The sequence below is a fragment of the Lissotriton helveticus genome, chromosome 1_1 (assembly GCF_964261635.1).
Source record: "Lissotriton helveticus chromosome 1_1, aLisHel1.1, whole genome shotgun sequence".
NCBI lineage: Eukaryota > Metazoa > Chordata > Amphibia > Caudata > Salamandridae > Lissotriton > Lissotriton helveticus.
The window spans coordinates 1,713,653,267-1,713,679,841 of NC_136057.1; the positions used below are offsets into that span (position 1 = coordinate 1,713,653,267).

Genomic DNA, 26,575 nt, shown 5'->3' on the forward strand with positions numbered 1-26,575 from the left:
TTGATTTTACCTATTGAAGTCAGTGGCGGGTGGGGCGGGACTGGCCAGAGCAGAGGGAGGAGTGGTATGCACTCCCTAAGTGCTCTTGACTGTTTGACCAGCCCTCTTGGGCCAGCCAAACCGTCATGCGCACTTTGAATGTTTCACACCAGTCTACATTACACAGCCTGGTGGGGAACATGCACAGGCTCCCTGCCCCCATCTGAGCGCCGGATCATGGCGCTCAGACCAATCACAATGCTGCATTGCAGCCTTGTGATTGGCTCAGGGGAGTCTGTGTGCCTGGGTGCTTCCTGCTGCTGGCCCAGGACTGGAGACAGGAAGAAGGAAGAGGACGGAGGAGAGGCGGCAGACGGCCGTTACAGGGAAGTTCATTTCTTTTTTTATCATTCCCTTGATTCCCCGCCCCGCCCCACCTCCCCGGTTCGGTAGCAGCCACTACTGGTAGGTACAGTAAGGCAGTCTCATATGTCCAGCTCATGTCTTTCATCATGTGTATGTTGTAGCAAGAGTTCTCACCTCACATTTTTCTTGGGTCTATTTGTTAATTCTATAACCCACATATTCAGCGAAGGAACCCTAGCAGTTTTCCAACATCATTTACTTTATCTCTTGGCAACCACTAGTTCCAATACAGTACGTTTCATAGCAGTGGCGGCTGCTGATTGTTGGAAGTGGGGAGGTGTAATCCTTGCCCCTAATTACATTTAGAGAGCAAAGTGAGCGAGCCTGACTTCTTCTAGGAGGGGGGGAGGGGGGGGGGGGGGGGGGTTCTCCCGCTGAAAAAATGTTGAAGCCATGGGGTCAAAGAGTGCATAATAATCCATAAACTCTCACAGGGTAGCCATTCAATTTCCAAGTACTTTCATAGTGTGTCAAGTCAACAAAGCCTGACACTCCTCAGAAGTTGACCCCTTTAAAAAAAAATTGCAATTGGTGACCCTCCCATATGTTAATAATTACTCCCATCGTGTCAGATAAGGCATATTGTTATGGGTGCCTTGTCATGCCAAGCATAAATATGCCAGTGCCCTTATTTTCATATTAATGCCTAACTTATACCTTGCGTGACCCATAGGCCAAAATGTACCTATAATATTTCAGTATGCTTAACACGCAGAGACCACTGGAGGGTAGAGAATGGAGCTGTGAGGAAGCATCCACCGTTGAAGAAAGTGTGACTGCAGGATGACGCTCCCACTTTTACCCTTGGTTCGGAATGAGAATAATGAAACTCTGGTATTTCCCAGGAGTGTGTCTACAGTGGGCAAGTATGGCCAAATATTAATGTGTACCCTTACATGTGTCAGTAACGAGGAGGTGGTATTTGAAAGGGATCTGTAGCCTGAAGAAGGCCAGCGACCTATAGGGGCAATTGTTTTACAGCTGAAACATCGATACCAGCAGTTAGGGTAACAGGGATATAATTTAGCCGGCATACCCCATATTTACGATTTTAATCCTGCCATGGGGGGCCCAGAATAAAATTGAGGGGGTACCCTCCTAGACAGTGTTACATATTTTTTTTTGCTTATTTGAACCCGCTAATACCTTTATAAAATACAGCACTCCACCCTGAGAGTTGGTCTGTGCCACGGTGTGTCAGCAGTCTTATGATGAATGATGCCACAATCTAGTGGTTGAGGGCCATTAAAAAAACAATAGGGTTCCTCAGGGAATAATGGATGTCCTAGGTGTCTGTTAAAAGTTGTGTAGTCCTCTTTTTTAGTGTGAGTTTAACACGCAAATACACAAACTTACTCATTCATGCTTACATTTCACTCATTCTTACTCACACACTCCTTCTCACTGTCCGTAACACCAATTCACAACCAATTCACTCTTTCAGTCTCTGTCACACTCAACCTCATTTACACTCACCCACACCAATTCACTCTCACTCACATTCCCTTACTCTCACACCCTTACACTCATTCTTAATCTCACACATTCGTTTGCACTCATTTTCACTAATGCTCACTCACACTCATTCTCACTTTCATACTCATTCATTCTTGCTCACACTCACTGTCACTGCCACTCTCAGTCACACCGACTTGCACTTGCCCACTTTCATGGTTTTAACTTCACTTTCTTATTCTCAGTCAGTCTCACTTATTGTCACTCATTCTTAGTCACAATTACAATCACTCTCACTCACCCTCATGCATTCTGAATCACTCGGCTGCCACTCACTCACTCCTACTCTCACACTCGCACACGCACCTGCACACAACTGAGAGATGTTGTTTACTTACTTTTTTGTCTGGATTGATTCTAGAATCTGGATAGACACAGTGCCCTCTCACCTCTAACACTGAAGCAGGAAAGTGAAAGTTTTCTGCCTCTTGCTAATTACCTCGCCCTCTCCCAACAAGTCATAGGGTAGGGTCAAAGTGGTACAAAAGGGGGTGGTGAAATGCCAAAAACCGGTCCTCGGTAGCTTGTTTCCGGTCCAGGGAAGGCATTAACACCACCCCCTTTTGTACCACATAGGGTAGGGTCAGGCATCTGATTTTACTCCACCCTGAGATGAAATGGGAGAGGATGTGGTGAGAGCCTGACTGATGAGTAGCCCTGGGCACTACAGGTCTGAGGCTACTTTCACAGGTGATTCTGCCATCCCACATGGGGATGCCCTGATGCTTGTCGGGCTCCTGAGGCCAGGGCTCACTTCTCCTGCCTTGGAAGATCTGCCTGATGGCTGGTGCATGCTCCAGCCATTAGAGAGACTCACTGCCTCAGACTGCTGCTTGAATCTAACCCTGGGCGTAGTGGCGCTACACGTAGCTACGCGAACTGTGTAGTGCGGTCGGGAACATGCTGTCCGCACTGATTGCACAGTGTTGAATGCTTGTCCACACTGTGCAATCATTGCAAACGGCATCTTGCAAAGTGCAAACGGTCTTTTTCTGCCGCTTGAGTAGATTTGTTCTCAAGCAGCAGCTTTCTCAATGCGGACTGTTAGTTTCTCATCGCGAGCGGTCGCGAGCATACGCGCCAACTCGCAATGAGAAACCTGACCTCCCCGCGTTCAGAATCTCGCCGGGATGTTGATTTTGCTCGCTCGCGGTCGCCAACTTGACGTTGAAGACCGAGAGCAAGCAAAAAATGCCTGCTACGCATTTTTCACTGTGCTACGTGCAATTCGCGTAGTGCATATTAGCGCAAACTACGCACGCTCCGCGCGCCTAGCATAGTACTACGGCCAGGGTTACTTGAATCTCACTCCCCCCTCCCCCGTTTTCTACGCCACTCCTTGGGATACTTGATTTTATACGTAACTCCAGATTTTTACTGGGTTCGTACATCATTTTTGATGATCAATATTGTACTGAATATTCTGATGTGTAACTGAATTGATCCCTGCTGTCACTCATTTACGTCTGTTTTTCTGAAGTGTACAACTGGGACCAATCCTATTATGTACTGTACCTTACCCAGGTCCCAGTGGCTTGTCTGGGTTTACCCTTTCTTGTAACTGACTCTCACTTGCAGCAAGGGTCAGCATTTTATTATTTTACGAATAGTGAATACAAATGTATTATTCACAATTAGCATAGTAAAAAGGAAGGCCAGAAATCAAGGAGGGAGCAGCCTCAATGCCCACTAGGGTGAGCCGCCATAGCTTCATAATCTGTTATCTTTTGCTTTCTAGGTGGAATATCACCTAACAGATAGAGATGGTGTGCCACTGCAGTATCCCAACCTATCAGCTCTCTTCATTTTCATACTGCTTCCGCCCAAAAATTCAGTATCCCTACACCAGTCCTCTAGAGTTCCAGATATGTGCCTTTTTCCATCTTTATATTTTGGACATTTATCGCTGTTCCCTTGATCAATCTTACGCTTAATCCACAGGGTGAAGTAGGCGCAGTGTACTCATTTATGGTGTACAAATGCAATATTGACATTGAGTGTCACTGATCGGTAGAAACTATAAATACTGTACTATACCACACCAAAAAGAGAGATTGTAGGGCGTTATAGGGCTCATGCCTGTCCTTAATTATAGATATAAACACAAGAATTGGCGTGGTACCCTCAGGGCTCTGCTATCTGCCTACTTGGCAAAAATTCTAGTCGTTATGAAGGACCTGGAAAGGTCCCCATCTGTTGCTACCTATGCTATAAATACAGTGCCAGTCCCTGGCATCAAGGGTGATCCCCAAACCTCACTCCCATTTCTCCTCAATGGATGCCAGGCACATAGATTCTGTTGGCATGCAGGGTCGGTACAGATCTACATTCCCCATCTGCCAGTCTCAAAATCTTTTGGTTGAGCATAAGTGGCTCAAGTTCCTTTCGGAAATTTGGCCAAGCCGTTCTAGTCTTAGTAGCTAATCGAGTACATACCAGGAACCCGACATCATTCACGCCCCAATGATATCTGAGTATTGCACTCATGTCATATTTCTTTTCCAGTTAAGGTGCCACACTTCAACAAACCCCCGACTTGAAGGTTTTCCTTCTCAGCTCAGGCTAGCAAACGTTGGATCTGCCTCCCCAGATACAGAAATGTTAAAACCAGTTTCCCTTCTGAAAGGCCAACAAACATGGCCCTTCATGCCTCAGAACTCTCAGTGTTCCTTAATATCTCTATAAAATAATACCTGTTATCAGTGTTATAAGTGGAAACATAGATGTGCTGATAATCACTATCCAAAGTGCCTGTTTGCTCCTGGGAAGTGCCATTATCTCCACAGTTAACAACAGGGTAACACACCCACCATCCAATAGTGCACTGATCAGGTATGTGAATAAATCCTTTTTGGAGAATGCTCTTTACCATCATGTACATGCACTATACATCGGCACACATGCCAACAGCAGTGCTTAATTTAAACAAAAATAAGTGCCGGGCCCTCATCATGAGGCCACCACAGTTTGCACCTCACATTTCCACGGTACTTACACAACTATTAAGTATCAAGTCAGACTTTTCGAGGCCGCCAAAGCTTTAAGAATGGCTTGGGTGGCAGGTATTAGTTGTTTTTAATGTACAAAAAATTGACAAACAACTGTTTTTCTGCCCTTACATAAACAGCGCCATCATGTGGCAGCTGTCGTAAGTGCAGGTTCAAGCATTTAGGTGCTGGTGCTAGCAATTAAGTGCCGGTGCTGAGCACCAGCTCAAATTAAGCACTGGTCAACAGCAATAGGTTGACATGTCCAGGTAAAAACTCATGCACTAACACCCAGTTCTTCACTTGTAGGACATACTGAAACTGCACTCATTTGAAACACATGTACAAGCCCATCTCTGATAGTGCCAGGCAGTTTGGGTGTTACGAAGGCACAGTTGTGTACTATTCTTTGTCTCCTGTTATGCAGCAATCCATAAATTTGTATATCTTGTTTCCTCTTTCAAATTAGGTAATTTGTATTTAATGTCCAAAATGTTTAGTAGATCTCATGCAAGGTACCCCTAACACATGATCTACCCAGATTGTATTATTCTAGAACTAGTGTTCCTTTTTTCCTATCAAGGAGAAAAGGGAATCTGTTTATTTCATACAGTTATGGTAGTTGCATGCTTTACAAATGCTAGCTACCTTAGCATACAAGACTGTCTTGCAACCATGTGATCTAGATCGAGTAAGTGGTGCTGTGAGTTTCGGTAAAACAACCAATGCCGCCCGACACTCTTCCCCCCGAGTGGAAAACGACAGACGCATGCCTGTCATCAGGTTACTCAAAATGTGGTCTGTGACTTCCTGCAGTAACACTCTAAAGTGCCCATGTGATTATACTACACACTTACGATTTTTGGATCTGGATGTTCCCGCTATAGTTTTCTGGCCATTAATCCGAGGCTCCTGTCTGTACTTGCCCAAGGTATTGGGACTTACAGTAAAAGTGGCAAAACCCATGCCACCATCACAGACTGAGCTGGCCAGTGTGGGGGATCTAGCTAGGCTAGTGTCCACCTCAGTACCCCATGGGAACCCAAATAAACTTTTGGGTGCACTACTACTCCCTGGGGTACTACTACTTGGGGGTGTTGTAGTAGTAGTAGTGGTTTTCTTATCCTTATTGTTGGCCTTGGGACAATTAGAGCCATACTTCTTGTGGCCAGGTGTTTTGAAAACTAAGCAATAAGATTTCTTTCCAGGAGAAGAAGGAGTTTGGGACCCACCCCCAGAGGAAGAGTTATGTGGACCGTCAGAGGACTTCTCTTCAGACTTATCCTCACCTTTATCTTGGGTTTGGAAAGTATCTTTCTTCTGTTCACCACCACCATGGTTCTTCCGCTTCACCCTGGTTCTGACCCATTTGTCTGCCTTCTTTCCCAATTCTTGAGGAGAGGTTAGATCTGAGTCCACCAGGTACTGGTACAAAAGCTGTTTTTGACAAATATTAAGGATCTGCCCCCCCATAATCAAATTGTACAATCCTTGATAGTCATGCACTTTGCTTCCATGTAGCCAGCCTTCCAGAGCCTTAATGGCACTGTCAATGAAATCTACCCAGTCCTGGGTTGGTGCCTTCTGGGTTTCTCTGAATGTAATCCTGTACTGTTCAGTGGTTAAGCCAAACCCATCTATGATAGCAGTCTTCAGTATCGAGCAATTGTCAGAATTCTCTTCTCTAACAGTGAGGAGCTTATCTCTACCTTTGTCAGCAAAGGAGAGCCACAAGATAGCTTCCCACTGCTCCCGGGGGAAATTCTGAACTTTACAGGCCCTTTCCGAGGTAGTTATCCATTTGTGGATGTCATCCCCAACATGATAGGGAGGGACTATCTTGCTCAGGTTACTATGGTTAAAAGATGTTTCTCTAAATCTAGGGACACTGTTGCTGCCACCATAGGACTCTAGTCCCAATTTCTTCCTAGCTCTCTGGACCTCTAGGGACTCTTTGTCAAGAGCCAACTGCTCTTGTCTAAGCCTAAACCTAGCTTTCTCATGTTCAAGAAGTTGGTATTCCCTATAAAAAAAGAGTCATCCCTTTTACTAGAGATGGAGATCCCTACTGACTACAAAAACAATAGTTTAAATGAGGGTCTAAGGGCATGTTTAATGACCATCCAATAGACACAAGCCCCAGGGGATGCACTATAATAACAAAAAATGTCTAAGGGTCAGAAAAGAACTCTACTATGTAAAACGTCCGAGACACAACTAATAGAGAGACCAATGAGTGATAGGGGTGAGTGATGCACCAATATGTCCTAAAAGGCGCAACATGGTACCTCTAGGGTGTTGAAAAGTACCCAACAGTTTCCGCTCTGTACCGCCCATGTCCTCCTTTTCCTTGAGTAATCGGTTATCATCCATACTTCTGAATGACAAACTTAATAAAGTGTACGATGTGCTATTGACTATTTTGATTTGTTTGTCTACAATTGTTTTCTTTTTTCTCCTTGTATCCTGTCCTTGGCACAACGATTCTTCAGTCCTCTGGAGGACAATTACCATGACCTTGAACCAACAGGTGATATGGTTTATATTTTTAATTTTGCAGTAGCGAATACATTGGTCCTGAAGAAAGCAGTGGCTAAGTATCGCCACATATGCTGAAACATGTTGACCTTCTCTATAAATAAATATTTTGTTAAATCTGTACACAATTCATACTGTTTTTAAATCTTGGAAGACTTGAGAGATACTATTAAAATCTCCTTTCTACTCATCTCTCTCCAATTTTATATACTTCACTTCCTCACACTTTCACTTATGCACTGCAAATCAGTTACCCTTATATATATTGATTTTGGTACTTCCCACCCATACACACAGCTATCATTAGTTAAACGCCAGTCACAGCAACATCTAGTGGCTGACAGCGTATTCTCCTGGGTATAAGGAGAACCCAAATGATGACAAGGGTGGTACTGAGCGGAAACTGATGGGTACTTTTCAACACCCTAGAGGTACCATGTTGCACCTTTTAGAACATATTGGTGCACCACTCACCCCTATCACTGATTGGTCTCTCTATTAGTTGTGTCTCGGACCTTTTACATAGTAAAGTTCTTTTCTGACCCTTAGACATTTTTGATCCCTACTGACTGTCTTGAAGCATTGAGTCTGCAGAGGAGGATCTAGACATCCTTGGTTTACTCTGCACTCTCCCAGGAGGAACAAAGGGGGCATCCTCTGGGCTACCTGTAGTTTCCTCAGGAAGATCTGAATTTTCCAGGTAGGAGTCATCAGGTTCCCCTGGTCAGGGTTAGATTCAAGATCATGTAGGGGTCCCCCTCCTAGCCTATCTTCAGTCCCCTGCCCACCAGCTCTTTGCTGTTCATCTGACCCACTAGCTTTCCTTAGGTCACCTAACAATAACACCTCTAGGAGGCGTTGAGTGTTGACACTTTTGCCTGCCTTCAGCTTTCAAGAGGCACACGGTGCTTTCAGTTCTTGGAACGAAAGCTCGCTGTATCTAGAGGGCAGAGAGCCACTGGCATATCCTTTCGAAGACATACAAGGTGTGGTGTGGTATTGCACCTACCTAACCTAGTGGGAACTAAACTCTTTGAGGTTGAAGAAAGGGTGTGCTAGACCCTGATCCTACCTTCCTACACTCCCACAACCAGAACTTACCCGGCACCTAAATATAACTTGGCTCACTTGAACCATACAAGCACTGGGAACATCTATTGCTCAGCCTTTCAGAGCTGAGACAGCTTGGCTTTGCCTGTATTTAGTAAACACCAATTAAAATACAGATTTGCACTAAAGCCAAGAGTTTACAAACGATAGCAAATTGAAGCCTTTACTTATCTACAATATGCAATGTATATACTGTAAAATATGGTAAAACCATTGGCAAAGCCAATAACTACCAAAGGTGAAACTATTGGGTTTGCCAATGCTTGTTTTTTCAGCTATCCAATCCTTTACTTTCAGCTCACACAAAAAGAGAGCAACCCATGAACTACCTTTAGTCAGGAACATTTTGTAGAAGAATAGCTCTTATAAATGAAAACGTTCCTTTCCCGTTTGAGCACTGGTAACACTACATCTGTTAATCAATAAGTTATAGACAGTTCTGAAGTGTTTGTGTTGAGTCAGGGATGTAGGTTGATGAACATCTGTGTTTTGTCAGCATAATTGTGAAATATGATGCTGTAAGTAAATCCAGTGGTGGCTGGTGACATTTGAAAGTGGTGAGGCTAAAAGGTTGAGACGAGTGCCCTGTGGCGAGCGAGCGTTGCAAGCAAGCCTGACTGGCATAAGGAGGGTTCGGGGGTTCTCCCTCCGAGAACATTTTGAAACAAGAGTGGGCAAATGGTCTCATTTCAGGCACGTTTGAGAAAGCAAGAAGGTTAATAAAGCGATTGTGAAAGCGTAGTTATGACATCAATAAGGAGCTTTCTTATGATAATGACATAGGTAGCTGCCTGTTCAGTATAACCACAGAACGTCCCAACGGCCTTTTAGATAACAATGCAGTGAGTACCTCACAGATTTCTTTATTTATCGATATACCTTTAGAAATGAAATCTACTGAGGAAATACAAGTTACTGTGATTTGTCAGACTGGATACAGTGAGACAGAAAGGCAGAAGCATTAAAAGGCAGTAGGGCACCATATAAGGCACAGTACGTCTCATTCAGGAGATGAAGAAATATGATCACATCGCCCCCATCCTGATGCGACTCGATTAGCTCCCTTTGCTGGTCCACCACATCATCAAAACCAGCTGCATCGTTTACAAACATTGCAAATGATGCAGCTGTTGTTTATGAAGTAGTGGCCCAGCAAAGCCATCATGGCCTGCTGCAGCTCCCCCTTATCTTGACAGGCAGAACAATATTACCAATATACTGCAGCTAAAGCCAGCTAGTACAGTATGCAGTGTCTTGCTCCCATAATCACGTCTTTTCGATAGCGCAAACGTTTTAACACAGTGGCAGTAGTGGATGTAAGGTGGCGTTGTAGAGAAAGACACACCTTGTAAGTGTACTTCAGCAGTGGCGGCTCGCACAGGTAACGCTGTGAGGCGGGGCTGGGTGGGGGGGAGTGGAGTGTGACATACGATGGGAAATTCAAGAGTAAGGGGCATATTACCAAGCAATAGCGATAATTATCGCTATTGCTTGGTTAGAGCTAAAATTTTACCGCTATGATGCGGCGGTTTTTATCGCAGATAAACCTTGGTATTACCAAGGTTTATCGCAAATGCGATAAAAAATGCCCGCAATGCATGAATATCGCTGAAAAGTCAGCGATATTCATGCATTACCGAGCTAATGCTCTTAGCCATGTTATCCACCTCCCATTAGATAACATGGCTAAGAACTGCTCAGGGCAGGTGTTAGCTTTTGGAGATATTCGCGCTTAGCGCGAATATCTCCAAAAGTTGGTAATAGGAGATAGCGATGTTAGCAACTGTTTCCAGTCGCTAACATCTTGGCACGCCCACTTTGCATGTCATTAGTGATAAATATCACTGACATGCAAAGTGGGGCCCAAGATGGTCGCTATCTCCTACTAGCTGTCGCTAACTGGTGTTAGCGACAGCTAGGTAATAGGGAGATAATTTTATCTCCGCTTTCTTGGCTTTTAAAGCCAAAAAAGCGGAGATAAACCCCCTTGATAATATGCCCCTAAGTTATTAAATCAATAAAAGCACTTACTTTACGCTCACAGCATTACCAATTCGGCGATGCTGCGAGCGCAAAGTAAGTGCTTTTATTTATTTAATAACTTACTTTTGACTTTCCCATCATATGTCACACTCCTCTACCCCCCTCCCAGCCACGCCCCACCCCACCACCCCACAGCGTTACCTGTACGAGCCGCCACTGCACTTCAGTCTACCCTGAGAATGTAGGTTCTGCTGGGTTTGGTTTGTGACAGGCTTCATTGCTACTATCTGTGAGTTTACACTACTGTGCAGCTGATGGACATCCAACACTGGGCTGATATCGGGTTCTGTTGGAGAGAAGGAGATAAACCGAGCAGTTGAAAGCTCACTGTCCACAATCTTGGCAAAAGTTTTCAACCATTATATATATGGTGTAAAACCCGATTAAAAGAGACTATCTCAGAAACCACAAAAGCAGTTTCAGAATGAATGAACTGCATGCTACACTCAGCATGGAAAATTAAGTTCGATTAAGACTATGAGCTGTAAATATGTACACTGATGGTACCTTACTTTTCTGAATAGCCTATTGCCCAAGGCCTTGGCTGTGCAAAACATCAAATGCAGTGCAAACATTTATTGGTGGGGCCTAGGCGCTGTTTACATGCAGTCTGGGAATTGGTGAGGCCTTGCCCGTGCTTAGTGAGAAAGTACTGGGAGCAATAAAAACCTCCTATTGTTAGTTTTCTACAAGGGAACGAGGAATTACATGTTAAATTTATGGGGTTTTTCACTCTAAATTCCACATATATCAGATTTTAGCACAGATTTTCCTTCAATAAATAGCAGCGGGTTTGTCCTTTAGAAATTAACAAGGGGAAAATTACGGGTGTGCATTGTTTATGACAGTACCCAGAATTCCAATACAGGCAGGAAGAGAGGTTTGCTTAGGGATTGGAATTTTAATAGCCGTTTTGTTTTCATGGCATGGCATTAGCAAAGCCACCCCCCCCCCCCCCCCCCCCTCCCCCTGATGAGGTATGACTTGCATTCAGTCATTTCTAGTCTGGTGCTTTGTAAGCCCTTTCTTGCAAAGAGAACTACAAATACCAAAAAACATCTTGGTTCCAAGTCGGTAAAAGCGGATCTCTTACAAATGGCAGAGGACTAATAATTCCAAACCAAAATGATGCACTTCATAAAGAAGCTTTGCTGTTTCTTCGTGTAGAAAGGTAATAACTATTGTATTAAACATATGTACTTTTTGAAAGCACTTATGGACTGTCTAAGGGACTGAACGCTCCAACAGGCACATGCATCAATATTGCATTTTGCGATTCCTTAATTGCGAAAAATAAGGAATCGCAATTAAGGAATTGCAAAATGCAATGCATCAAGAAATTGCTAAATAAATTGTGATTTCTTATTATTCCTTAATTGCGACTCGCAATTTGAGACTAGCAATTAAGGAATACCTCCCCATTCATTCCTATGGGCCGAGAGGCCCATAGGAATGAATGGGAAGACATTCTCAATTTGCGATTCGCAATTAGCGATTCGCAAATTGAAAATGCGATTTCAAGGGTGCAGGGGTGTCCAAAGGGCACCCTGTTGCACCCCTGAAATCAATCTGTGCACATATGTTGTGCACACACATGCCCTTAGGGCATGTGTGTGCACAACATGAAACTGTAAAAAATGCACAAAAGTGCATTTTTCAAAGTTTTCGCTAATTACCATGAGGTTCAACCTCATGGTAATTTGCTCCCCTTAATTGCGAAATCGCAATTTTTTAATGTTTCATGCATTGCATTTAAGGAATCGCAAAATGCGATTCCTTAAATGCAATAGCAATTTGAGAATTCGCAAATATTTGCGAATTCTTAAATTGCGAGGGCCTTGACCCTTCATGCATTCCAAAAGAGGATTTTGCGATCGCAAACGGACGATTTTTGCGATTTGCACTGTTTGCGATCGCAAAATCCTTTGATGCATGTGCCTGCAAATTCAATGTAAGCTTCAATGTTATTAACGCGCAGAGTCGCATCTTTCTCTATGCTCACAATATGCCCCCCACTCCTCCTTCCAGGACAACGGAGACTGAGTATGTTTCTCTTGGGGACTGACTAGCTGATCATGGCCTGTGTAAGTGGTGGTTGCTGTTAAACACCATGTAGGCAACCCTCACTATCTTTTTATTGAACCACTTCTCAGATTTATAGAGCTGGAAACAAACTCAGCACTAAGACACCAATATTCAATCTATGTTGTCCCATTAAGGGAAACTTATAATCGCTAGATGGTATGTGGAAGACAGTAAGTAACGCCCACCCCAATGACATGGTGCATACTGCTCTGAAGGTCGTGGGACAGATGACGACCCAGGAGGGGACCTACTTGGGGAGGTCTGTGCCTCTTGGCTATGACCCCTGCATGCAGTTTCATGACAATCTGTTTTTTTTACAGATTAATGTAGCGCAAACTCGACCTGAAGGCAGTGGAGCGCTGAACATGAGCACTCGGATCCGTTACATTCGACTTGATCAGATCCTTTTTTTTCAGTGTGCTAATTATGAACCATACCTTTCTTAATACATATATATATACACAATCACTTTTTTGCACTTTATCTATTCATGCACTTTTTTCCCTTTTGCTGCTACCAAATTTTGCTACTTTGCACCTGACAGTCGATATGTTTACATTTCCCTATTTATCAGCGTTGGTTTGGGAATTTAAACTGTTTGTACCATCGTTTATTTCGATGGGTAGTAATGTAGCTAGTAGATCACTTTTATTGTGATGTACTGAGTATTTGCACTTTAATAATTCATTCTTGAATCTCAGTTCCTGGATTTAACCAGTTATCAACAAACATTTTTCTGTGCCACTATGTCATTACTTTCATCATGTGGATTTAACCTGTGACTGTTGTTTTTTATGTGCGCTGTTTATATTTGACATATGCAGCAAAAGTCTTTTCTCACTGTTGTTACTCACGTGACACCGGAGGTCACCACCAGGGGGTGGTAATAGAGTGTTAGCATTTATAAAAAGCCTGTGATTGTTCATCTAGTTGCAGCGTGAACAAGGGCACTTGTGCTCGAAACGCGTCACTGATTTTGGTTCTGTGTAACTAAAATAAATAACATTATTTGCTGATTTGGTGGTCCGTATCCTTTTTGTTGTTGGCGCGGAGGCTGTGACCACGAGCGCAGAGCAGACAGAGGAGGAACTTTTGTGCTCATATATATATATATATATATATATATATATATATATATATATATATATATATATATATATATATATATATATATATATATATATATATATATATATATATATATATATATATTTTATTTTTTAATGTTTTTTATCAACTTTTGCTCATATGCAGAATTAATATTTGACTCCTCTTTGCTTTTTGTGTAAGGCGACCAACAGCTTTGTTTGGGTCCCACACTTGGTCTCTCAATCTCTGAGTCCCGGCAACAAATTGCAGAATTGCACGCACAGCTAAACTCCAACATGGCCGGTTTATTTTTAAAGCCTACTCTTGTATCGTGCCACAACTACATCCTGTTGCACCACATGCCCCCGTCTCCTGAGCCAACACGGAATCTGCTTCCTTGATTGTTAAGTTACCAAATTGCATGGAAGCAGCTCCAGGATTGGCAGGAGCAGGTAAACCCAGCGCTCCTCAGAAGACTCAGGGTTTGCAGCTTCAACCCCCGGCTCACCAACGATACACTTATGAGAAGCCTCAAGAGCATATGTCAAGTTGGAATCAGAAAGGCACCCGTCCAACCCGACATGCACACTTTAGTTTAAGCCAAGCTTGCGGTGAAGCCCCACCCATGTCTGCCCATCCTGCACTCCCACTCATTCTGCTGACGGTGACACCTGCCCTACAATGAAAATATTGTGGGCGCCCGGCCAGGAAAAACCAACCTAATCTTAGACTGATTTACTATTACTACTGGAGCCGAGGGGGCAACCAATGTAGGGGGAGATACACCAGCACTCTAATGGGGCAGCCGTCCCTGAGTAAATCCGTTTAGCCAGTGGGAGCATACAGGCTTTGAAAAACAGTGGGAGTAAACTAGCCCCCTGGGCTACTTCACAAGGGGGAGTATGAGAGAAGACTGAAAGGCAGTGATGGTAACGACCTGTGATCTGACTGTCAAACAAGGCTGTATCCAGTCTAACACCATCATTCTAAGTACAAGGTCTCAGAATAGCAGATGAGGTCAGCACTCATCGGTAAAGGATGGCCACGCTTTAAGGATACTAAGAGATCAGGACATTTACGTTCAACAGTCTAACTGGCAATCATTTACATAGCCAATGATTATCCTGAAAATCCGCCATGGAACCTGCTCTTGTGGTCCATCCTGCCATAAAGTGAAGATAATGTAGTGGTCCACGTTGTTGAAAGCTGGCGATAAATATAGTAACACTTGGACTCTCCCAGGGTTGCAGCCAACCTCGGCGCACTATCGTTCAAGATGGGGGGTATGTATGTATGTATATGGCATTTCAATAGTGCAAACGTAACCAAAGGGCAGCAGAGCGCTGTACATGTTCAAAGGCAAGGTTAAAATTGGTTAGTAATAGGAGAGTAAGCTGAGTTTTGGACGGTTCATGCACTGCGATAAATGACTTTCCACCTCCTGCTGGCCTGAAGCCTGGCTGTACATGGTGGGTAAAGTGTCGCATCCCTATGCGCTCAGGAAGCCCAGCGGGAGCATGGCAGATTCAGATGTGCTGACCCTTTTTCGCTCTCATCTGATTCACACGAACTGCCATGTTAGATCATGTTACACAGGCTTACCAGACACCCCATAAGATTTGTTTACGATACAGACCGAGTTGATGTAATATACAGTATTTGTTTGATACCTCCTGAAATAGGCTTTGAACATAATGACAGATGCAATGTGAATGTTTTAATTTGGTAGCGTTCTTGCATTGATTAGCGCATGTTAAAGTGTTTCATTTTCATTTACAGAGCTCCTTGACAAAGGGCATGGCCCGAAATGCATCGGAGCAACTACATTTGTTTTTGAAAAATCTAATCTGGATAATTGTGAAAACATAAGATGATTTGAGAAATTTATGAAATAATAATAAAAAAAATCATCAACGAAACTATTGAACTTTATTGAAACATGTTCTTGGAGTCAGTCTTCGCCGACTAACCCACACGGTGTGCCCAATCCACAGGGACGCACTCACAGTTGTTTGTGCGCAATCTGGTTCATCAATCTAGCGTACTAGGACGGTAACGCCACCTGTTGGAGCACCCAAAACGTCTAAACCCAGTCCACCTGACTGTTACAACTCTTTGAATCAAACATTTGCTGTGCACCTAGCCTACAATCAATTTGTTGTATCCTGAAAATCCGCCATGGAACCTGCTCTTGTGGTCCATCCTGCCATAAAGTGAAGATAATGTAGTGGTCCACGTTGTTGAAAGCTGGCGATAAATATAGTAACACTTGGACTCTCCCAGGGTTGCAGCCAACCTCGGCGCACTATCGTTCAAGATGGGGGGTATGTATGTATGTATATGGCATTTCAATAGCGCAAACATAACCAAAGGGCAGCAGAGCGCTGTACATGTTCAAAGGCAAGGTTAAAATTGGTTAGTAATAGGAGAGTAAGCTGAGTTTTGGACGGTTCATGCACTGCGATAAATGACTTTCCACCTCCTGCTGGCCTGAAGCCTGGCTGTACCGGGTGGGTAAAGTGTCGCATCCCTATGTGCTCAGGAAGCCCAGCGGGAGCATGGCAGATTCAGATGTGCTGTAGAATGGTGACTACAGCCTTTCTGATCATGCCGTGGTCCGCCCCGGTGCAAGTGAATAACACATATCCTTTCCCAGGGTACCTGAAAAGCCCCACCTGGGAGCAAGCTAGTTACAACTATATGTGAGACACACATCATTGAGAGAGCCAGAGGGGTTATTAATGGTCACAAGTCAGAGTTTATGGAAAATAAATTGTAAAAGGGTCATAGTAGGTGTGAATACTGATTTTTTGGGTGGGTGACTGAATGGTGGTGTATCTTTACTGACCAAGGTATTGATGGTTAGTCTCATCTGGATTTACCACTGGGTGACAAGCACTGGATGCAATAGTTGAAGAACTGGCTTCACCTCCCACTGAGATGCACCAAACACAATAGCTACGAGGGCTGCTCCAATCCCCCACTGAAATGCTTTGTGCACAATGGAGGACAGAACTGCTACCTCCCCCATTAATCCAGAAAGGAAACAAAACCAGGAACCAATCACAGCAAACTTACTGCTTGTCATTGGGAGTTGGAGCACCTCTTTCATCTGCTGTGCCCATTGCACAGGGACAGGTGTGGCGCAGCGGCCAGAGCGACTGAGTCTGGAGCACGTGCTCACGGTTCGATCACTGGCAGCCGCTCAGTTCATCATCATGTGACTCTGGGCAATAGCTTACTCCACATTGAAACGGACTGCGCATATTTGATTAAAGGGTGCTACAACTCTCATGCACTGAGTGCAAAAAGGTAAGAGACCTACAGAGGACAGACCAGCTCCACTCTATTGACATGTATAGTATACAAGAGACAGTGGACCTACCCTAACTCCCTACTGGAAGCAATAAATAACTCCAAATTTGTTAAGCGCAACGTATCATCCCTAAAGGTATACAGGCGCCGGGTGCGATCAGGGAGATGAAATCCGGACCTAAGCCCAGTCCTTAGTTCAAACTAGACTACACTATTGAACTTCCCTTCTTCGGTGCTTAATTTGTGAAAGAATAAGTGGCAAGGCGCTCAGTTCTGCAAAGAAGACCGCAGCAGACATTCTTGAATGTTACGGGTGCCGAATGCCAATGCTGCAGAGCCTTGATTTAATCTCATGCCTCTTTCTTCCACCACCAAACAATTCCTGTCCCTCCATCTTAATCTTTCAGATTCGTTTTCCTCCATGATTTCTTTCTTTGTCACTGTTTTCCATCTTTCTCTTCCTCCTATTTTCCCCCTTTTGTGCTTTTCTCTCTCTCTTGCTCTGCGTCAAAGTCTAAGAAGGAAAAATAAGGGCCAAAGGGTCCCCACCAGCTCAAAATAAGCACTGCCCTTCTTCCAGGCCTCACCAAAATCTAGCCATTGCCCCCCAAATACCGGTCCAAAACCCAGAAACAAGTCGGATTTAAAGTTCCTAAGAGCAGAGTGCATCTTACCCGGTTCTCAATCACTAAACTGGTATTGGTTCCTGGTTTTTCACTGTTCTCTTTTTCAGAACTACATGCATCACTTACAACAATCAAACAGTAGAGCTCTCCAACTTTATGCGAACTAGGAAAAATTGAGGGGCATATTATCAAGAAGGGCGTTAAAATTATCGCTGCCAAAGCAGCGATAATGGGCTTGATAATAGGCCCTTGAGAATTCCCATAGAAGCCCATGTTCACACTAAAGCGGCGATCATTTTAACGCAGTTCCTTGATGATATGCCCCAGAATGTCAAGGAGCAAAGTTATGCTCACTCACAAAATGTTAAAATTCAAGAGACATCTCAGCCCATCCTGCTCTTATGCAGAACCAAGACTCAGGAGGAGCATACCCAGTAACACTCAGAGCAACAACCTCATGCCTTCAAGACAGGGCTGAAAGGATTTCTGTTAAACAGTCCCCTCCATTTAGCAAGAAATAACGCTTGAGCTAAAGCTGACCCGAGTGTAACGTTAGCAACCAAAACAACAGAGAAACGGGAAGTCAACCCCCTTTCCTTCCTTCTTTAATCACAGATATCCAGGAGGCCAAGAAAATCTATGAAGAAGCCTGCTGTTCAAATGTCACTGCTTATGGCTTCGTGTTCACTTGCACATACTGTTGCTTTAAACCTTTGCCTACAAAACAGTGTCATGTTTGCAAATGCATAAAGCGCTCTGATGTCTATTAGAAAAGGTCAATTAAATAAATAAGTTAACAGTCTGGTAATCAATGTGCATCATGCATATATATCAGGCCAGGGTGCATGAAACTACAACAGCCAGCCAATCCTACAGAGACCCACTACCCTCGGGACCAGACCGAAAATAGGCTGTTTGGGTGATTAGCATCCATCAACTGAGTATTAACTGATCCTCTAATGTGAACCTGAGCTGGTTTCTACATTTAATGTAATTTACTCGCCATGCTTGATTTTTTTAATGCGCTAGGCTTTGATTTTTTTAGCTCGGGCTCTTAAGTACTCTTATGAACCATGTCTGTGACTGATCTTTACTCAACAGTTCTCATTTTTTTGTGTTGTTAAAAATTATGGGTTTGATTTAAAGCTCCGTGCTCACTGAAAATCCTTCTTTTTCTGGAGGAGAATCCAATGCTAAATTTTCTCCATTTTAGGGAGGCTGTGTCATGGGGAATTAAGCTGCTGGATTCTGCTCCATAGTCAGCATTTGCTCCAGAAACTGGAAGAATGTCAGTTACCACTAAAAGAGTCCTTGGGGCATATTATCAAGCAGGGCGTTAAAAATAATTGCAGTTTTAGCGGCAGAAAACTGCCGCTAAAGCAGCGATAATGGGCTTGATAATATGCCCTGGAGAATTCGAGTAGAAGCCCAAGTTCACACCAGAACATGGGTTTCTATTGGAATTCACAAGGCCATATTATCAAGCCCATTATCGCTGCTTTAGCAGCAGTTTTCTGCCGCTAAAACAGCAATAATTTTTAACGCCCTGCTTGATAATATGCCCCCTTGTCACTTCAAAGAACCATTTAGAACTTAAAGAGCACCAGACTCAACGGTTTTATGAGAGGTGACTGTATAAGCATATCATTGCTTAATTTGTAAAATAATAAGAGCTGGTGTACAAACTTTTTTTCTTAAGCCCACGGCTGAAGCTGCTGAATGTTGGAGTTGCTGAACACCAAGGCTATCCAATCCTGATGCCACCTCATGCCTCTTCCATCCACTACCATCCACTCCCCGCCCCTCAAGCTCACTCCTGTAAGGTTCTTTTTTTATCCCTGCTTTCTCCCTTTGTCAATGTTTTTTCCATCATCCTCTTCCCCCCTTCTTTCCCCATTTTCTGCCTTTTTCTCTTCTTCTCGGTCAAAGTCTAAAGATAGAAACATAATGATTGGTCCCCACAAAAGAGTGCTTGTCGGCCCCATCTGCAACACACCTGCTCAAATTAAGCTCTGGAGCATACTGTAATTGCTAGATGTCGAAACGTGTAGACATGTGACTCTTTCTGGAAGCCACAGTCCGCTCCTAGAGGTCGATGTTTTTAGATTCATTTCAGCAGATTGACAAATTAGTTCTCAATGCAGTTTAAATCTCGGTTTTGTTCATCCCAGCATGTTTTTATCCAGATTGTTGGTCATTAATATCTCAAAACTGATGATTTTATATATTTTATATGGGTGTTTTAATTAGGCCTGGGTGGCAAATTCCGTTCCGCTCGAGGAAATTGCACAAACAGCGATCGCAAACAGTAAAAAAGCATCGCGAACAAGCAATTCTGCATGTTCGCGTAATTTCTGCGTGTTCGCGGAGATTTTTACCGTTTCGCGGAGATTTGCGTAAACGCGATTACACAAATTCGCCCACCCCTAGTTTTAATAACTTGTATGTATTCAATTGCTATTCTGCCCATATTGCATGCTTTTATGGGTGTTCGCAGCCAAATGAAGAGAATTCTGTTTCTGATTCTCAGCCAGGGTCCCTTTCCAGTCCAGAAAGATGGTATTTCACACGAATGGAGGCTCTTTATAAAACTAGTGGTATGCTGGCTTCAAGTGTCTTCATGTTCCTTTAGGCGCGAGGAGAAGCAGATAAAACACACTGCACCTACAATTCCAGTAAAAGGGACCTTGGTGATGTGTGACGCAGCCTCTCCCCCCACAAACCCAGGAAGTCTCGGCAGAGACATCTACTCCAGTGTCACTCGACACCATTGCCTCGTCTCCGGTCTAGCGGCCCTGCCATCTGGGACAGGAAAGGGACACATTGATTTGTAATACGAGTCCTAGACATCGAGCTGAAACGTAGGTTTGCCGGTAAGATAGCTCACTAGCCTAAAGTGCCTGCTGCAGTGATCTGTGTGAAACCAGCAAGTCAAGGGTTCCTATCTCGGCAGGTGCGACGTGGCCACCTGCTCTGTCGTGTATGATAAAACACTGACTCATGTAGTTCAAGTCCTTATGTAACACAACTGGTTCTTTTGTAAAGCGATCTGACACCTTCAGGTAATTTTCGCGCTATATAAAAATCGCATTAAATAAATAAAATTAAATAAAACTGGTTAGGACAACGCATCCTGTATGAGGAGGTACACTGCTGCAACATGGCGGAAGGAAATACTATATAGAAAACATAATCATTATTATTATTAGTAGTTTTATTATTATTATTAGAACATTGGAATGTTGGGAGCTCCATTGAAAACAATGCAGTGCTCTGGGCTTATAATGGCTGGTATAAGCCTGGAGCTCCAACATTCGAATGTTTCTTTGTTCATAGCTCTGGCTGTTGACAAAGGCTTCAAGGACCCTGAGGGGATTCCAATCCCCTCACGCTCTCATAGGGCTTTGTTCTTTTTTGTTAGAACATTCTGCCCTCTAGTGGCAGAACGTTCTAATAGCCTTATAGCCCTTCGTAGCTGGGCTATACCGGCTATTAAAGTCCCTCTCCCTTGTTAAAGGCCCTCGTCTTCGGTTCGGGGCCTTTAACGCTGGAGAGGGCCTTTAATAGCCGGTATAGCCCTCTACGGCGGGCTAGAAGACTATATTAGTATCTGACCCTTTTCAGTGGAATATCGTTCCACTTTAGGCAGGAAACTGGTGCTGCGTAGAGAGGTGACGTGAATCTATTTGGGGGATGTTCCATGTCTTCCACGCTGCACCCGACGCAGTACTGCTTGGTGGGTGTCCTTTCGCAAAATCAGCATTTTCGCCAGAGGACAAAGAGTCCCTGGAAGTGGGTTAGAGGAGCAGGGGCAGGTAAGCTCCAGGCACTAAACATGAACTCGTCAACCAATGGTCTATGTGTATCTACCGCCCCCAGCTACATTTCCATAAGGCACTTTTAGTATAAAAAGGGTGTTAATTGAACATCTTCAATTAAAAAACCATCGCCCCATAACTAGGGTGACCAGGCAACCCGGATTTCCCAGGACTGTCCCTGTTTTCACCAGCTGTCCCGGCAGATTTCAGGAAATTTAGCTCATGTCCCGGTTTTTACAGAGGGTCGACTGAAAACCGGGAGCAGTGCCTTTTTATGTTTCACAAAGCAGGGATAGTTAGCAGTTGTTTCAAGAAAGCAATTTAATTAACAGGAAAGCTACTGGGTTTAAAAAAATGCATTTTATGTATGTTCTAACTGCTTGTTCTGTAATCCTCTGCTGAGCAGCGCTGTCCTTCTGTGCGCTCGCTTGAAGTAAAATTGTAGTACTTCTATTTATGTGAAATGTCCCAGTGTTTGGCTTTAACATTCTGGTCACCCTACCCATACACACCCCTAGTTCACATAGTAACCCCCAATGTAAAGAAAACCTAATCAGGAAAGAAGATCTGGAAAAAAACTATATTTTATGTAAAATTCTATCATTTAATGTAAGCAATCACACAGAATCGCTTTCATTCTAGTTTTCGAACAGTGACAATGATTTCATTTGAAAGCCAAAACCCGACTGCAGAATGTCTCCGAGGAAGGTATGAAATCCCATTTTTTGCACCAATCAGTCACATTTGAATGTACATGTTCAATTTTTGGGTCCAGTGGTGGTGCACGACAGCCTTCTGCGTTGGAGCGAAAGCATTCTGAAATTACTTCTTGATTCCGCCTGCCACAAGCCCCCTTCAGTGCCTGGTACAGGGGTTACTTTGCTTCTTTTTCATTTACCAAACCTAACAATGAACATATTTGATCTTTCGTGCCCTGTAAATCTTCCTATAAGAATAGCAGATGGAATCACTTTCTCTGGCTCTTCTAAATATTTCACAATGGCTTTTAAATGTCTTGGTAAAGCAAATACAAACAAAAAAAGCCATAGTACATAGAAATATAGGGTTCAATATTCTAATCTGGCATATTTTCTCCAATGTTACTTCCTCCAACATCCTCAAATTCCTAAATTTGCTTTATATTTTTTGCTAGGGAACCTAATTTTTTCACGTGTGCATCGCTGGAAGTAGGTGGGAAATAGTACCATTTTGAAGGGAAAATGTGCCTATTTTTGTAAAAATAGTAGTTGAAATCACCTGTCACGTATGACGTTGAAGAGGAATCTACACAACTGCCCTGTGGTAATCAAAGGTAGACAGGCCTGTGGGAAGTTTGGTAATTACTTTGAAGGGGTTGACTGTGGAAGGCAAGAGAGACTGGGGCAGGGTCAGTCACAAGCCTCTGACTCTGCCTTGGCAATGGAGCTTTTTTTGAGGATCCGGCCTGTGAAGAAATCGCTAAATTTCACTCTTTGCCCGTCAACCTTTGATCCAAACCTAATGCTATTGGCCCAGCGAACTATGTAAATAATTCATATTAAGATTAATTTTATTGCTACTTATCATTTATATAGCACACTTCATAAAATGCATTGCCACCTGGTGTTTAATGGGAGGCATCCACCTTTCCCCGTATCAGTGGCCCACATTTTAATGTTCTCAGAAGGATGAAAGGCTAAAGTACCCCTGCCACCATTAGAGTTTATTACTTCATGTAAAAGAGAGCTCTCTGCATTTGGATGCCAACCGTCTAAACTAACTTTGACGTGAGCCAAACTATAATATGGGTCATATCTAGTCTCTTAAATTGGCCATTCTTGTTCCTGCCTCCTAATCCAAACACATTACCAAAAACATAACATGCAAAGGGTCTGCACACACCGATCATCTGGATCGAAAGAAGAACTGAAGGGGCTGCCTCTATTTTGTTTTTATACAATATGGTCTCCCTACAGTTGGCATGGGCCCTACAGTTGGCATGGGAAGGTCCCAGGATGGACTGGGTGATTCATTTTATCTCAGAATTGACATTGCCCAAGATGGCGGGAAAAGCAGCCTCTATGATCAAGACCCGAAAAGACCTCTAATGTCCCATAACTTTCAGTTTTTCCTGGTTCTTCCTCATTGCCACACTGCCCACCATAAAGTCTGATGATCTTTCATGCCTTACCGTAATGAAGTCATCTGTGCTGCATTTCTTGCCCCTGTACTTGCAGTCCAGCAGCATGTCTTCCAGCCGGTGGCCGGTGCGGTTGTACATTGCATATAGGTCGTACACTTTGTCAAATTGGTCCTGCCTTGTGGCCGGGGAGAAGCCGGGATCTGTGTCGCCCATTGAGTTCTCATTGTAGTCCAAGAGGGGTGCCAGGAAGAGGAGGTCGGCGTAGTCGATCTGGGATACCCGGAAGCGGTTAAAGTTGCAGAAGGTGATGGCAGGGAAGACCATGACAGAACTGTCCTGCTCGTCCAGCAGAGTGACGTGATGATATTCCATGTAGAAGTTCACCCTGTCCCCCACCTGTAAAAGGAACATGGAGAGAGAGAACAGGAAGGCGCAGGCCCACAACCCCTGTCTTACACCAAAGCCCTCTTCCACAAAGATGTGGTTCGCCCCATGCAATGTACAACTACTAGCAAAGGCGGCAATGTCGGCTGCCTCTTCTTCTTCCTCCTCCTCTTCTTCCTCCACCTCACCTCGCTCGTACGGAAACTCATCCATGCTCTCATCACTCTTCCCAGTTCCAGCCTCGTCCAATGAGTCTTCATTGGAGGTGAAGGACACGGTGCAAAAAATCTGAATGGGCATTTCTCACCCGGCGACCCAGATGGTGTCAGGGAACGTCTCCTCACCTCCCCTTTAGTCGTTACACATTTGTAGCAGCCCAAGATCCCGAACAAACCTTGTCGTCTCCCAGAAGGCTGTTGAAAGTGTTCAGAACTCCCCACAGCTCCAACTTGTTTTTCCACTTCCAGTCCTCCAGATCCCAGGTGGGTTTCTTCGATGCTCAAGCACACGCTGGACTGAACTTTAAACAGGTGAGTGGACAGTGCTGTCTCGATGCTACCCCAATGTTCAGCACGGCGGTGTGCCTGCTTACACTGAGCCTTTTTCCAGAGCCAGAGTCAGGAGAGCACTGTAGGGCCAAGTGAATAATTGATAAAGTCCCGCTGCCTGCCTCCTTGGCCAGGCAGAGATGGGCGGGCTCTCTGGGTGGAGCCAGGGCAGGAACATCTGGCCAAATGACGCTTGCACCACCGCAGCCCAGATGTAGCAGAGACTTCCAGAGTGCTGAGACATAATAAGCACTTCCTGAATCTGAGCAGTCCTTTTAAACTTTCGATGCAAGAGGGGTCAATGTGTCATTCGGCATCTTCTCAAGTTTCATCCCTTCCTCCTTTGCGTTACGGGCCCTTGGAGCCATCCGTCCCTCCCTCCATCTCAGCTTACTTAACACCTTTCTAATCTTTCCTTCCTTTCTCATGTTCCACGCAGCCACATTCCCGATTTTTTTCCCTAATGCTTCTTCGGTCGTTTCTAATCCCTTTACCAAATTCTCTTCTCCATCCCCTACCTCATTGCCCCAACTTTCCTTTTGTTTCTCTTTCTTTCTTCCTTGCTGTTTTCTGTTTATATTTCTTTGCATTGCTCATTCCTCCACATTTTCAAACACAGTTTAGCACATCAGTGCTTTCTACAGGACAGTGAGATGACAAACTGAGAAGGGGAGGGGATTTTCAAAGCTAGAAGGCAGTTATGTGTAGGGAAGGACAAAATATATTGTTAGACTAACCGGAGGCGGAACAGTGAGCCATTGTGTTCTGCCCTGATTTAGTTCTGAAGCCTTCCTTTCGGCTGGGAATTTTGAGCTTCCAGTTGTGTTGGTGTGTGATAATGGCCTTCGAGGTTCCTATTGGTCGGTGCAAGCATTTCTGGAATTTTGCTTCGTTCATTGGCTGGTGGTTGTTTGTAAAAACAGAATTTTGGCACCTTCCCTGTCTTGTGAGTTTTAGCATTTATTTGGTTTTGTGCCTCTTATATAATCGAGAATGTTGACACTGAAGGTGTTTTGAATTCTGAGCCTCGTGATATTTTGATTGTCTTATTGACTGGCCAGAGTGACTCCCGATTGTGTTTTTGCTGTGTTTCAGAGGCTAGTGGGTGTTTGGACTCTTGTTGGCTGGTGGGTGTTACTGCTGATTGGATTTTGAGCCTCTCGTTGGCTGGTTGGTGCGAGGACTGATTGTATTCCACGACTCCTATTGGCTAGCCCTTTAGTTTGAAGGTCATGTGAATATTCTTATGGATAGTGATTGGGTGGTGGCGTTGATAGGTATTTGATGCTTCCAGTGACTCCTGAGTGTTAGCGCTGATTGAATTGTGAGCATCCTATTCACTAGTGAGCCTTATCTCGTATAGAATGTATGCACTTTCATTGGCTGTTGAATATTAGCCATTGAGTATCGATTTGGCTGCTGGGTTTTAGTACTAATGAGATTATGAAGTCTCTTATTGGCTGGTGGTGTTAATGTTGGAGAAGGTTTGAGGCCTCTCATTGGCTCATTGGTGGTGTGGTTCTAGGGCTCTTACTGCTGGTTCGCTGTAAAGATTACTTTGAATCGAGTCATTGGATTGGTGGGTCGAACCGATTTAAGGCCTCTTGTTACCTCGTGGGTGTTAGCTCTGAAGGGGTTTGTAAGCCTCTTACTTTCTGGTGGGTGTTAGTACTGATGGAACATTGAGGCCTCCAATTGAATGGTCGCTGGTGAGGCCAAAGCCTGTCTCATGAGGGTTAGCAATGATGGAATCTGTTGTTCTTGCCTGAAGGTGGGGTGGGTTACTAAAGGCGAACACGGCACTGAAAAACTTCCACCTTAGGCAGCAGTAAGCGCTTGTCCACTGTTAAAAACGTCAGACATTGGAACGCTGGGAACATTTTGATGCAAGCACTTCGTATGTTTAGTTCATCTTTTACACCATGGGGGCACTGGAGCGCTGCACGCGGGTTATCCTGTTTAACCACATGGGTGTTAGGATGCGTGCACG

The 26,575-nt window shown here is 44.1% G+C and overlaps 1 protein-coding gene across 3 annotated transcripts in view; it reads right to left on the reverse strand.

The window, feature by feature from the left end:
• Window positions 1-26,575, reverse strand: part of ASIC1 (acid sensing ion channel subunit 1) — a 485,621-nt gene that overhangs the window by 68,669 nt on the left and 390,377 nt on the right. The window contains exon 1 of one of the 3 annotated variants that reach the window (XM_078689126.1): window positions 23,702-24,653. The exons of the other annotated variants lie outside the window; for them this stretch is intronic. Within the exon in view, the coding sequence (XP_078545252.1) occupies window positions 23,702-24,337 (636 nt within the window). The 5' untranslated portion in view covers window positions 24,338-24,653. Of the gene's footprint in view, window positions 1-23,701; window positions 24,654-26,575 lie in introns of those variants that run through there. 3 annotated transcript variants of the gene reach the window in all.